Here is a 15,298-nt window from a genome sequence, read left to right on the forward strand (position 1 = left end):
TCTCATATAAAATGCGATACGACTTCATTTACGCACTAAACACGAAGGATAATTTTGCAGGGTTTCTTTTTTTCTTTTTGGTTCCATCAATAGATTCACCTGGGGGTTTTTTCGCATTCCATTCAATCCCAAAGGTGTTGACGATTCGATATGATTAAAATATTCTCGATAAAACGTTAAACAAGCAATCAATTCTAAAATATCCCTGCACTACAGCTTGCCTTCGCTTTCAATGCAAATGTATATGCGCATACATGTAGAACACTTACTCAAACTAGACAAATTCGATGACAATATATCAATGATAAAATACTTCAAATTAACAAGAGTAAATGTAAAAACATCATTATGGATAATGGACACATAAAATCGGTACAAATGATAAATCTGTCTATTCAAAAGTCTTTTTCTTTTACATAAAGGTAGATGCAACCTGCTAAGATGTATGCTATGACAAACCCCAATCTCTCAGATTTCAATTACAAACCATGTTTATCTGATCGTATTACCTTTAAAACAACCTACAGATAACCTTTACCTGGGGATATGATTTTTAAAGCTATTTCTTCTTGCTCTGTACTAGAGCCACTACATAATGCATTAGGTAAAATAAACAAGTGCTTTAAAAAACGTAAATTTCACTCCATACTTCTCCGCATCTAAATTAATGCGGTATGGGGTGTTTGAAAATGCACCAAAATAAACTCGTGTTTATACACCAAAGAAAAACTGCCCTAAGTGAAGAAATATTTGATGTAAAGCACAGTCAAAACTAGACTTGCCTAGATGGTCGAGCGGTCTGGCGCACTGGTTACATGCTGCTAAGAGATTTCGTTTCGCAGGTCGTGAGTTCAACCCCGGGTAGGGGGGGAAGTGGGTATCCAAATAAAGTGAAATTTTCTGTGCTTTACATGTATATATATATATATATATTGAGAGAGAGAGAGAGAGAGAGGTATGGGTTTATGATGTAGGAATACGTACACTTGGTATTCAAATAGAAATATGAGGGTATGTGAAAAGTTGCTGAATATCGTTGCTCTAGTAATCAAAGTACTAACAGTACTGAAAGACGGTGACATGGGTTGCGGAAAGCTTAACTCAGGTGAACTTAAAGCACACTACAGAGATAAGAAGTGTTTGACTGAGGAATCATGAATGGTAATTCATTTAGTGGTAATAATTCAATAATGGTCAAACAGGGTATAAGAGTCGATAGATAGTTTATTAAATCCAAAAGAAGCACGTAGATGTGGTTTATAAATGCAGTTTCCAAAATTGAATTAAGATCATGGCTTTTAAATGAGCAAATTTGTTTTCTCAAGAGAATATCCGTGCACTGTTTTCCTCTTGAGCTTATAGGGAATATTTCAGAACTTTGTGAAATGGAGAATGGCATTAGAGTCTGTGGCCTCTCTATCTCGAAATTTCCATATTTATCTACCATGTTGTGGCTCTCAAAACTTAGATATTAAATTCAGGAGTAACATGTTATTTTTCTTATCATATTTACAGATCAAGGTAATAAACTTTTTTTGTACCTGACACGTAGGATTTTATCGTGTACCAGTATTTATGGAATGGACAAACGGATATCATATTTATATACTGCTTTTCAAAAGATATTTCAAATGAGTCATTTACCATGTGTTCAAAATATTCTTACATGGATTATTAATCTCCAGATTGTTCTCGCGTTTCATATTGTTCTCATGCTCTGTCATGTTATACCAAAATGAATCAATAGATTCGTGAAGTTCTCAAACGATATCTCAAATATACCTCATATAGTTGAAATTGTTCTCAAAGTTTAATGTCAATAAAGCCGAAACTGAAGATGTCAACAAACCAGTTGTACGGTCCAGGAGGGTCAGTAGAGTGTAAAGGAATGTTCGTTCTTAAGACTTTCACAAGAAAGTCTTAAAAGAAGTTTCGTTTTAGAATATATGTGCTTAAGAACTCTAATAATGGTTCTAATTTGCTCAGTCGAAGTGTGGCACACCACATGGGACTTGTGATTAAAGTAGCGGAAATTCGAGATGTGTTCCGTACACATGGATGCGTTAAGGGCCCACCTGTCAAAATAATGCTTAAACCTGGAGCTGTTCCATACTGCGTCACAACAGCACACAGGATCCCTTTTCCATCGATGCCTAAAGTAGAGGGAGAACTGAAGCGAATGGAGAATGCAAGAATCATCACAAAAGTCACAGAACTGACAAATTGGTGTACACCAGACTGCATTCAAGAAAAATGGGGATGTTCGCTTGTGTGTCGATCTTAAGAAACTGAATCTGGCAGTTAATCGTGAAAATTTCATGTTACCAAACTTGGATGACATTGCACCGAAATTGAGCAAGGCTACAGTCTTCTCAAAGCTTGGTGCTAGTAGTGGTTTTCACCAGATACCCCTAGCACCAGAGAGTTGTCATCTTACAACCTTTATAACTCCCTTTGGACGATATTGTTTTCAGTGGGTACCTTTCGGGTTTACGTCACCCCTGAAATATTTCAGCGTCGTATGTCAGAGATATTAGCAGATATTGATGGAGCAGTTGACATCTTGGACGATATCATTGTATACGGAAGTAGAGTGGAGGAGCATGACGAGCGTTTGAACCTTGTACTGGACCATATCAAAGAAGTTGGTCTCAAACTCAACAAGAATAAATGTGAGATCAGGAAACAGAGCATTGAATATTTTGGATACTTGAATAGTTCAGATGGGATCAGTCCATGTCCGGAGCGAGTGCGTGCAATTCGCGAATGTAACTGAACTTAAGAGAATATTGGGAATTGGGAATTATCTTGGCCGATTTTTACCAAATCCTTCCACAGTCAAGCACCCTCTTACTGATCTTTTGAAGAGTGACTCAGCTTGGATATGGGATAGCCCCCAGGAAGAAGACTTCCAAAAAGTGAAGAATATGTTAACAGAAACATCTGCCTTGGCATTCTATAATTCTTCAAAGCCAGTCGTGATCAGTGCAGATGTCAACAGCTATGGTCTAGGAGCTGTCATATTTCAGCACTTCGATGGTCAACTTAAGCCTATTGCCTTTGCTTCACGAACATTTACTCCGGCTGAAACCAATATGCACAAATTGAGAAGAAGTGTTTAGCATCAGTATGGGCCTGTGAGAAGTTCGAGCCTACATCATTGGACTCGAATCATTCAAACTAATCACGGATCACAAACCTTTCGTCCCGCTCATTAACACTCAAGCTCTAGACAGGACACCACTGACATGTCAGAGACTTTTGATGCGACTGCGCATATTTAATCCGACTGTTTCCCGACACCCTCTCGAGGAGTCCGTTAACTGGGAACTCCGAGGAAACAGAGAAGGAAGTCAATCTTCCAATATCTGACCAACAGCTAGAGCGCATTCGATTAACAACCGCAGATGATCCAGAATTGTCTGAAGTTTTGCAGAAAACTCAGAACTGGTGGCCAGACCATGAGAGATCATTGAAAGCAGAAATCCAACCATAATTTACTGCAAAATCTGAACTGTCTGTCTGGAATGGTATTCTGATGTACAGAGACCGAATTGTTATTCCAGAGGCCCTTAGACCAGAAACATTAAAAGACATACATTCAGGACATTTAAGTCTTAATAAGTGCCGTGAACGCGCACAGGGAGCAGTATGGTGGCCTGGAATTTCAACCGACATTGAGCGTACCGTTAAGTCCTGTGAATTTTTCCAAGTTCATCAACCAACATAGAAACGAGAGCCGTTGAAGACAACAGCTCTTCCAGATCGTCCATGGCAAAAGATCGCTGCAGATCTATGGGAGCTGAAAGGTAGACATTTCCTAATAGTTACCGACTATTTCTCTCGTTATCTGGAAATTGCTTACCTGGATTCGTTGTCTAGTGCTCATGTGATTGGAAAACTCAAGAATATATTAGCTCGATGGGGTATTCCTGAGGAATTGGTAACCGACAATGGCACCCAGTTCACGTCAGACTCTTTCAAGAAGTTTGCAGCTAAGTATGGATTTGTACATACCACCCCCAGTCCTCACTACCCGCAAGCAAACGGTGAGGCTGAAAGTGCAGTCAAGATCGCGAAACGCATATTGCAGCAGGAAGACATCTATATTGCGCTTATGGCATACCGTTCAACACCCATTTCAACAACAGGAGTTAGTCCAGCGGAACTGATCATGGGACGCAAAATTCGAACTGTTGTAAAAGTCAAACCTTCTTCACGTGTACCAAGGTGGACGGACTTAAAACAGGTGAGGAGAAAAGACGCGCATACGAAGGGAACTACCACGTTTCATTATGATAACCGATTTGGGGTAAAGAAACTCCACCCACTTGGACCAGGCGACCAAGTTCGTATGAAGACTGACAAAGAAAAACGGTGGACAGATAGCGGCACGATCTCCAGTGCATTACCAAACTCGGTTGTATGTAGTGGAAACCTATCATGGATTATTGAGGAGAAATCGAAGGCATCTGTAGCATAATGGATATTTGAATGCTAAATCGTCGCATATTACATATGTATTAGTGCCCTGTATCCGACAACAGATAGTGTGCGTGACCGTGAACCAAATGGCTTTTTATCTGATGTTGAATCACCCTCCGTGTCTCCTAGCTGGGGAGTGACCTCACCTCCTGTGAAGCCAAATGTAGTTACGCGATCTTGTCGTATTGTGGACCGTCCTATAAGATTCAAGGACTATGAATGAACTTGTGGACTCTTTCAACTGTAACATTTTAATTTGTATGTCACAAGTAATGCATGCTGTAGAGCTTCTGTAATTGTGCTTACCAGTGAAATGCTTATGTTTCTTTTCTAGTCAATTGTCTCGACATTCTAGTCATATAGTTTCAGAGGGAATATGTTTAGTGAATCGAAATAGATAGTGTATGAAGTGTTTATTTTCGGTGTATCCTTATGTACAAGTTAATGTGTACCTGATAGGTGTAGTTTTAGTGCCATACTAAATAAACATGTGTGTTTGAACTTGGGTGTTATTTTAAGGAACCAAGCCATCCAAACAAAGATCGATACTTTTGGTCAAAAATTAACGTCCATGCTAAGAATGTTTAATTTTCCCAAGCATTTTCATGTAAATCTAAGTACGCTTTATCTCGAGCTCTCAAACTATTTTATATTACAAATTATATTTACTAACTTTACGAAACACTGCTGCGGAAGTGGTAACTAATGTAAAAAAAAATATGACACACGTCGGAATGTATGCGAGAAGCAGACGTGTGAAAAAGAAACAGGTGCAAATTCACAACGTGTGCGACACATATATTCCTTAACAAATAGGATAGAGACGATCGAGTCAAGCGACACTAGCTACCATGGCCGCGGAAATGCTGTTGATCTTGTAAACGAAGTAGTAGCTCATATTGACGTTAACTAGATCTACTCCCGTGGTTTGAAGGAAGACGAATTGTATAGCTAGACAATTTCTCCGAAGCCAAGTATAATATATACACGTATATATATTTTTTTTAATTAAAATTTTAATTTGTTTTCATTAACTCAGTTTTTGTTCTATAATCATGAAAATTCTAAATATTACAATAGGTTAAAAAAAAATATAGTTTCTAACAATGTATTCAAAAACAGGCACGAAGAATTAGGCTGTCCCCTTTTTTTATTTTGTAGTGCAAATAAATTGAGACTGTCCCCTCCCCCATTACTTTTAACAGTAGCTGTATATGAAAAGAATATAAGCTTGAAAGTTATTAATAAAGAATATTTCGCCAACCCTAACCCCAAGTGAACATATCAATGTATAACTTCAAGGACGCCTACCTCAAAATTCAAGATTAGCTTCATCCCTTCATATTTCTACAAGAAGTTAGGTATTAGAATAGCTTTTAATTGCAGTGTTTGCAAAACATATTATTGACAGGTTTTTTAGCAGTGCTTAATTTAGTATCTGAACTACCCTGTTTTTGAGTACTAATTTCCACCCCAAATCCTTAAATTTTCCCAATTTCTTATCATATGATTATGTTTAAGCATGTTATTATTATATATTTTATATTTTGCATATATTCTAAAGATTATTGTAAAAGATATAGATAAAAATTCCATCAAATTATATTTTTGGAATTGAAAATCGGAATGATCTTGTAAAATTCACAATTTTTCCGAAAAGGGGTTAATTCAAAGCTTATTATTTCCCTTGTATACCGAGAAAGTGACCATGAAATTTATACACATTGTAAAGGACATTCTGATGGTGTTTCATGAAAAAAAGAAAAAATATTTATTGACTACTTTTGGTCACATCGTCCGGCATTTTTTAAGGCAAATTTTGGTCTTAAGACAGATCGTAGTCGTAAGATAGTTTTGTGAAACTGGGCCTTGGAGTCTATCTCTCTGGTAAACAGAGTAAATGATAATTCAGCATTGGTAGACATGGTCACTACCTGATTATGGGCGCGCTTGATTTATCTACACCGACCACAAAGTGTACACCTTTCTGTAATTAAGTGCAAATGTGTACACTTTTTGGTGTACACCTTCTACCCCCTGTACAGGGCATGTGTTGGTAAATGCACCAAACAATCAATATGGCTGACAAATGGTGAGACGGAAATTTTGCAAATGTTTTTCTTCGTATTTTCTTAGTTATAAAGTATATAAGAGAACAATTCCAATTCCAATGTATTGTATGTAGCCATTTACAAGAGTTTAAGATACATGCTTATTTAAAAGAATAAATGAAAACGATTGATGTTTCCGTACAATCATCAAAAAACAAGTTCGGTGCCAAAAAATCAACAAATATTTTGGAGTACGATCGGTTATTTTTCTATGTCTGTAGGTATTAATAAATGCTCATCAAAATACATTTTTGTACTTTAAAAAATCTAATTGTAGTAATTATTTATTTTGTACTTGCATTAAAAATCATTAACTCTCCGATGAGGATTTCCTCAGCTGCTGAACGTCCATATTGAGTATACTACACTACACCAATTATGCACTTGATTATTAGGTGTAAACCGACTACACCTGGTGCACAACGGTGTAGACAAATCAGGCGCGCCTATATGATAACTACAGGAAATGTGTCTCGTACAAACTTATACTTATTGTTGTAAATGTCATAAAATAATGGACAGTTTCCAAAAATATCAATTCAAAGGGAGGGAAATCGGATTAATTTATACACGGATATAATAAATCGAACTTACTTTCATTTTAAAACACGGACGGAATTTTCATAAGAAGATAAAGGTAATCTCATTATCAGAAAGACTTAATTCATACCATATCAACTGTAATTCACCAGCTTTTGATTCAATTTCAAATACAGTCATTGTGATGATGAAGTGTCTTATTACAATATATCTAAGCTTTGTGATCTATGACGAAATAACCATTGCAGAATCGACTTGTGAAGGGTAAGTATAAATGTATCCCATTGGAGATACAGTGTCAGTCAATAAATATTATTTTAATCTTTGAGCACGATAACTACATACAACACCCTTACATATTTCAGAAAAGATGGTGTCATTTGCTGTTATGGATACAAATGGAGCGAACAATACAAAACCTGTATCAGTGAGTGTTGATTTTTCTTTCTTTGTCAATTTCTCATTTCAAATAAAATAAATTTTATATAATGGATCCGGCTAAAAGCTTTTATTGAGTCATAAAAATCAGCATTGTAAAAGCCAGAGGACTACTTGCATACACACTTTACATCAGTTTACAAGTAATATGGCAAGACATTAACATTTTGTCTGCTACTGAAAATGTATGGATGTGCGCTTCATGAAATATTACCACATACAGAATTATAGAATGCGTAAAAAAAAAGTTGACCTGATATCGGGAAATGCCCGCCTTAAGGTTTATACACGTAAGTGGACCTCACAAGCTCGGTCCGTTTTCCCACGTACATACATTTACCACGGTCTGGCATATTAGCTGATATTCACTCAGTAAACTTGGAATCAGCTGTGGATGGTAAGGAATGAGCACAGCTGTGCAATTCTTTTATGTATATACATATATATCGCCATCTTTTTATTTATTTTCAAAGAATGTTCTTCGGGCTACTTAGGACTAAATTGTTCTAAAGTTTGTCCCTACCCCACCTATGGTGAAAGATGCAGCAGGAAATGCAATTGCGAGAGACATACATGTCATCATGAGGTCGGATGTGTCAACAAATTTGGTACTTATTTCATACAAACATTTCTGAACGACGTTTATTTTTTATACTGCTAAGGTTAGACAATTTTTTATTGAACAGTGAATAAAATCTTATTGAACAGTGCATGGAGTGCATCGATTCAAAAATCTTATAAAGATCTTGACTATTTTAAAAGTGCGAACTTCAGACGACAACAAATGATAGAAATACAATGTCATTCCTTAATATGTATGTTGTAAGGGAAACAAATATTTGTAATTTGTCTTGCACGGTATTCAATATAGATAATGCCTCATAAAAAGTTAAATGAGGACCGAGGCACAAAGTCACCGTACGTGTTGGTCAGATAAACATCCTCAATGCCTGGGTTTAAGGCAATATAATATGTAGATATTTTGCTTACATTTTGATGGTTTGTTTATTTGATTGTTTTACGTCCGGTCGAGGAATTTTCACAAGCTGTGAGTGAATTACCACAACTTATGACCTATGATTAGCGCTCAGAACCGTATCAGCGAGGGGTCTTTAACGTGCCAACGCCTGCCACGACACGGGACCTTCGTTTTTAAGGTCATATCCGAAAGACCTGTGCTTCTCACTTCTAAATGCTGAGCGTTTGGTGAGGGAGCAATCACTACCTATGTTCACGTATTAGGTTTGACGCGGCTATGGCACAAGCGAGGCTTGAACTCACGGCCTCCATGTTACGAAGCAAACTCTTTACCAATTTTAACTTCAGTAAGAGTCGAATCACGTCTTGTTCACTGGCGCGAATTATCAGATCAAACGAGATGCGAAGCGTGTTTGATCTGATGATCCGCGCCAGTCAACGAGACGTGATCCAGCTATTCGGATCAACTTACTGTAGTAATCATAAATTCATCATCTGCCCCCTTCTGTATTTTTAAAATCATATTTAAAATATAATAAATGAAAATAAATCCATATTATTAAAGACGCAGAAATGCATACAGAGAAATCATATTTTGTGTATGCAGTTTTAAATTGTTTGTGACGCGATCGATGTTTTCCACAAGAAAGTTGCGTTCATACATTGTGACATCATCAGTTTCAGAGGATACTGAATCAGGAAACCACAGTGTAAACTGGTACCTTGACCTTGCTTCTCTCGTGTGTAGCACCAATAAGCGGGGAACCAGTTTAACCACAGTGTGGTGATCCGAAAAATCGGATCAGACTCTGTGAAATCAACAATATCAAAAAACATTGATGGGTATATAATAAATATTCTAATGCTCTGAATAATTTTCCATATCATTCGAAAGCAAGCTTAATTAGGTATCAATATTGAACTACCAAGTCATGGAATGTTATTACCTACAGTCGTATATAGGAAACTACCTCCGTATACAACTGAATATGTTTTGATACACATTAGGTGAATATTCTCGCTACATTAAAGTACATACAAAGTAAATAAGAATTTCGTTTCATTCTTTATATTTTATCCTTCTGTGAGTCAATGTTTACACATTTATCTTGTAGAGAACACGTTCAAGCACTCGGAATCCGCTAAACGAAACACTACATCACGCGGGTTCACTCACAAAAACCACATTACATCTCGCTCTACAGTCTCGCCATCCACTGCCAGAAGTCAGGCAGCTGAAGCCACTGAATCTAACTATCCTTCATCTATGGAGGAAAAATTGAGATTAATCATCAACAGATTATCAACTAATCCACAAAGCCAAACGGGCAGAAGGTTACAAGTTCCTCTACAGATAGGCATGGCGTCGACACTATTGCTTCTTTTTGTTTTGATTGTTGTATACCTGGTCAAAAGGGGAGCGAAATGTGGCATACCTTTAAAATCCAAGTCATCAAAAATACTATCGGAAGATTCCGATCCTTACCTTTATTTGGAAGACATGGAGCAATTGTCTCCATCTGGCACCCCTATCTTCAATGGACTTGCAGAAGTACGGATGAACTACGATGATGAACAAAAGCTGTATACACTGGGACTTCGAACACAATCTGTCAGAGGGGAAGGACCCACCACTCACGAGATTACAAATCATATTCAATGGAATGGAGCGGTGCATACCCCGGTAACGACATCTCATCTGACACCCACTTGTACTCCAGACCGTCCGATGTCTGGAGAACATAATAAATATCTGGAAATAAAAGCGTGCGCCGAAAGTCGTGAAAGCGACGATCCATACCTTCACGTCGTATCTGATGGTGGTCAAAATAATTACCAGCGTACTCAATCACCATTAGTGAAAATATAAAATTCTTGTATGCTATTTCAAATATATTGCCAAACAGAGTTTATGAAGAACTCGGAAGAGATAAATGTCCGCAATGGAGAAAGTTATTTTATTTGTTGTTATACGTCCCTTCGAGAATTTTTCACGGGAAGATTCTAGTATGCCGGTTCCCTATAATCCGCGACTGTGCAAAGGCAGTTATTCCTCCGTTGCTAAGCGGACTGTGAACACACCACAATTTGCATTTCCCCTCGGATGCTGAGACGTAAAACACGCTAATACTTCGTGTAATAAAATTGATACAAAGCCTTGCGGCGTTTGAGCATAATTAAGCGGTGGCTTGGGGTGGCACCTTCGACAAGTCAGGCTAATTTAATGAGTTAACTATACAGATTTTTAAAAAAAAAATGTATTGATAAAAGCAGGGTAGTTAGGGGCAGTCCCATTTCAAAGTGTCCGTTGGCCAAAATGTCGATAAAAACGGGGGGGGGGGGGATATTAAGGGGTTTTTTTCAATACCGTACATGCTAAAACATTTCTTGTAGAATGGGGGATGATCAATATCCTTTCTGAATCCCAGATTAGTTTCAGTGTGCTTACATCAACATCAGTAGTAACGTAAATAACACACACGTGCTAATTTCCTAAACAACGAACTCTATCTATTTTACAACTTAAAGCTGTATGACCCGATGTTCATGTATTATTTTTGTACATAATTACTTTAAAGCAGATTAATTACTTTATAAAGTTATTAACTTTTCTTTAATTACATGCTTGAAAACATCTGTATGTAAAAGAAAACAGTGAGAATATTGTTTAGAACGTAAATATAGCGGGTACATGTATAAATCATCCCATAATAGACGTCTATCAATAGACCCACGCGCGTCAGGGGAATCCCAACATGATGTATTAACTCATAAGCAACTGTCTAGTTTTAAGGCTGAAAGAGCGTAAAACAACGAATTACTAAGAGGTATTTGATATTTTTATTTCTATTAAACTTATGGCACGGTACTGTTGAAACAAAATACACAGATAAGACCAACGATGATCTGAAAGTTTGAACTGGTCACGTGACTGTCACTTGAAATGGCAGGGTGACTCGGTTATTTGTAAACATCGATTTAAAATCAAATAATTTGGGTTAAAACAGATGAAATAATGTAGGATATGTCATACAGCCTTATAACTACATACGTGCGATGATTTAATAGCATTTTTACGAGATGGAAAAAAAATATTGTAATTCGGACCATACAGCTTTAAACTGCACGTCTTTTTTGCATTCTGTTTTTATTTGGAATTTCAAAAAAATGTGTTTAAAAACAGCTTTTTTTAAAAACTTCATTTGACACAAGGAATTCAAATTTGGGCTTTAAAATTTTGCGGTTTTTTTTACCGTTTTAACATTTTACCGATCGCTCACACTATCGTACATATATATCAAACCACCATCGATGGCACTTATTTTAGCGCCATATTTTGGGGACCGGTATACTAGACATTTTCACTCATACGGAGTGTCACCAGCTTTTGATGGAGTGCCACAAACTTTTACTTGTGCAACTCAACAATCGCAGTAGCTCAGTTGTAATTCGTTTTGTAACCGGAGGTAGTGAGTTCGATACTTGATTTTTTCATGGCCGCGTCATACATAAAACTACATGATTGCTCCTTTGCTAAACATAGGTATTTAGAAGTGAGAGTCACGGGTCATTTAGATATGACCTTAAAAATGGAGTTCCCGCATTGCGTCTGGCGTTGGCACGTTAAAGAATTCGCACTTCGTCGGCTCTGAGCGCTAAACATGGGTCTGACGTAGTACTTAACCTAGAGCCGGTGACTACTCCATACGAGTAAAAATTTCTCAAAGGGACGTAAAACAAACCTGTGCACATCGACCGTGGCAGTGAAGATTCGTGATCATGTGAACAGTTACCGTGTAACGCGACCTCCGTTTTTAATGGAAACGTGGGGTAATTTGTACATAATTTTTTTTAACTGTTTGGGGTTGGTGGGTGAGGGTTTTTGGATGGTTGATTGATTTATTGTATACCCCATCATGCAAACAATTAATCAAACATTTCTTATTTGTATTTGTGTGATTCAGTTTGTTTTATACGCCAGGCTTTAGAATTATGGTACAGCGATGTCTGTACGTCCGTCCATCCGTCCGTCCGTTAGGGGTTTTCCGTTTCTAATTTCATATCTCTGTCACATACCAAGCTGAAAATTACTATGTATCTTCTTTGTGGATCACTCTAGATTTTGTTGCAATATTGACCTCTCTTGTAGGAGTTTTACCCCTTTATTTGAAAGTTATTGCTATATGGAGGGTACTTAATTTGTCCGGCTAACTCCTCCTACAATTTTCAGGTGAGGACCATCTTGTTTTACAAAGTGTATGGACATGTGGCAAGGATTTTTATTTTCTTCAATTTTTGAGAAAATTACAGGTTGTTGAACTTAATCCGTTTTGAGACAATATTGCAAAGATAGTACATGATTTGTTCAGTGACCTCCTCCCACAGTTTTCAAGTGAAAACCTTTTTTCACACACTGTTTATATAGGTTTTATGTGGCAAGGATTTTGATTTCCTTCAATTTTGAAGAAACTTACAGGCTATTGAACTTAGTCAGTTTTATTACATAGAGAGTACATGATTTTTCTGTTTTTCTTTCCATAGTTTTCAAGTAAGGATCTTATTTTAAAGGGTAAGGAAGATGTGCATGTGGCAAGGATTTTGATTTTCTTGAATTTTATGAGAAAATTACAGGCTATTGAACTTATTTTGTTTTCCTCTTACAGTTTTCAAGTGAGGACCTTCTTATCTTAAAGAATATTTGAATTGATATAGAAGATGTGCATGTTGCAAGGATTTTGATTTTCTTTAATTTTGAAGAAAATTACGGGTCGTTGAACTTAGTCCTTCTTTTAGGGAAAATTCATATTATGCAAAGAGTATATGACACGGCCTGATGATGGCTGATACTACCTGAAGCAAAGTTCTACAAATTATGGCTCAAGAAAAAAAAACTATGTAAGCGTTTTGTCGGGCGTATTATGTGCCGTTTGCGGTAATCTTGGTTATTTGTATACCCCACTCAACAAAGTTGCGGAGGGTATAATGTTTTTTACCCGTCCGTCAGTCCCTTTCTTTTCAGCGCAACTCCTCTGAGACCGCTCAGCAGAATTTCGTGAAACTTTGTAGTTACAGTGTAATAAGGACTAACTGTGTAGATGGATGTGCATATTTCCAGGAAATTCTTATTCAATAATTTTTCTGGGAGGTATGCCCCTTTTGAACTTAGAATTTCGAGCCCGTCTGTCCTGTTCTTGTTAGCGCAACTCGTCTGAATCCGCTCAACAGAATTTTGTGAAACTTTGTAGTTAATAAGAACACATTGTGTAGATGTGCATATTCCCAGGTATTCTGATTCAATAATTTTTCTTAGAGTTGTGCTCCTTTTGAACTCAAGATTTCTAGCCGTCTGTCCTGTTCTTGCAGTAATGCATAGCATTACCATTCATCATGTGAGGCATTGTCAATCAATGTTGGAGCGTGGGGTATGTGAGCTTGCTCATCTCTGCTTTTTTTCAATTTAAATGAATATAAATTTTGTGTTAAGCTAAAAGCACGCTAGCGTAGCACAGTGCTTTAATCCAGACATTAAATGCAATGGAATAGCATATGATTATCAATGACAAAATTATGTAAATAATTTAACATAGCATTGCTCTCCGCACCAACAATAACAAAATGTATTCGTTTTCTCGTTTCTTTTTTATGCTTATACATATATGAAATTGTAACTACATTGTATATAGTTTAAGCTAAATATCACAATTAGTACTTGTGCCTTTGTTTATCAGTTTGTTTTTGTTATAATTTTTCTGTATTTTAAGAATGCAAGCTTCTGTCTCATTTGTTTTGTATCCTGATTTAGTATGTTGTTTGTTTGGTTTACGTCTTTTCTAGAATTTTTCGCTTATATTGAAACGTCACAAGCTGTAGGTGAAGTACCACAAAGTTAGACCTATGCTTAGCGCTCAGGGTCGTAACTGTGGGTGTTTTTAATGTACCAACGCCTGCCGAGACATGAGACTCTGTTTTAATGTCAATCTAAAAGACATGTGATTCTCACATGTTCTCACCTCGAGTATATCCAGGGGTTCGTGTTTGCGCAAGTCTTAATTTGTATTCCTTATAGGAGTTATGAGATTGATCACTGTTCGTTAGCTTCACCTTTTCAAAATACCAAGAATTTGGTGACGGAACAATCACTAAGTACTTTGTTTACGTCGTAGGTTTGACGAAGCCATGACACGAGGGGAATTGAACTCACGACCTTCCAGTTACACGACCTCACGTGACTTCATCATGACATCTACCAAATCATGTCATGAAATAAATAAAGCAGGGATAGAAAATAATTCCTAGTGGAGTTATTTAGAATCATTCAGATACAGTCACGAAAAGGTTCCTTTCAATGTACGTTTCTAAATGCAGTACACTGTTTCCATTTTTGATAAAGTTGAAATGCTGAACGGAAGTTTTCGTCCACTACTCGCCTTAATTGTTACAATATTTGTTTCCTTGTTATTAGTCATATGATACAACATATTTTACAAAGTGTTGGATAATTTAATTTCTTTCTTAATTGATAGTATGACCGAAAAGGGAAAAAACCAGTGCTGATCTAATTTTGTATGTCCTTACATGAAATGCCGACTTTAGCAACTCACATATGGAAATAAAACTATGTCTTGATAAAGTAACATGCTTTACTCGTTTTTAAAGCTTCGATGTTTGTTTTTCGGAATCTCTTTAGATTTGCTCATGCTGGGGAAGCTAGTTTGCATGAATTTAATGATTATTACCAACAAGCG

At 36.9% G+C, this 15,298-nt stretch overlaps 1 protein-coding gene across 1 annotated transcript; it reads left to right on the top strand.

Annotated features, from left to right (window-relative positions):
* Nucleotides 1-7,023: 7,023 nt before the first annotated feature.
* LOC125661495 (uncharacterized) lies at nt 7,024-15,187 on the top strand. Its single transcript, XM_056147029.1, has 4 exons — nt 7,024-7,400; nt 7,502-7,563; nt 8,048-8,182; nt 9,668-15,187. Exons 1-4 carry the CDS (start codon nt 7,321-7,323, stop codon nt 10,420-10,422), a joined length of 1,032 nt encoding a protein of 343 aa, XP_056003004.1. The 5' UTR covers nt 7,024-7,320; the 3' UTR covers nt 10,423-15,187.
* Nucleotides 15,188-15,298: the final 111 nt, after the last annotated feature.

This window comes from Ostrea edulis, chromosome 8 (genome assembly GCF_947568905.1).
Source record: "Ostrea edulis chromosome 8, xbOstEdul1.1, whole genome shotgun sequence".
NCBI classification, from domain to species: Eukaryota; Metazoa; Mollusca; class Bivalvia; order Ostreida; family Ostreidae; genus Ostrea; species Ostrea edulis.

Bases quoted from the DNA above. Each gene is read 5' to 3' on its own strand.
- LOC125661495 (XM_056147029.1), top strand. From the start codon at position 7,321: ATGATGAAGTGTCTTATTACAATATATCTAAGCTTTGTGATCTATGAC. The intron at 7,401-7,501 runs GTAAGTATAAAT...TACATATTTCAG, and splicing joins GCAGAATCGACTTGTGAAGG to AAAAGATGGTGTCATTTGCT. The intron at 8,183-9,667 runs GTACTTATTTCA...TTTATCTTGTAG, and splicing joins CGGATGTGTCAACAAATTTG to AGAACACGTTCAAGCACTCG.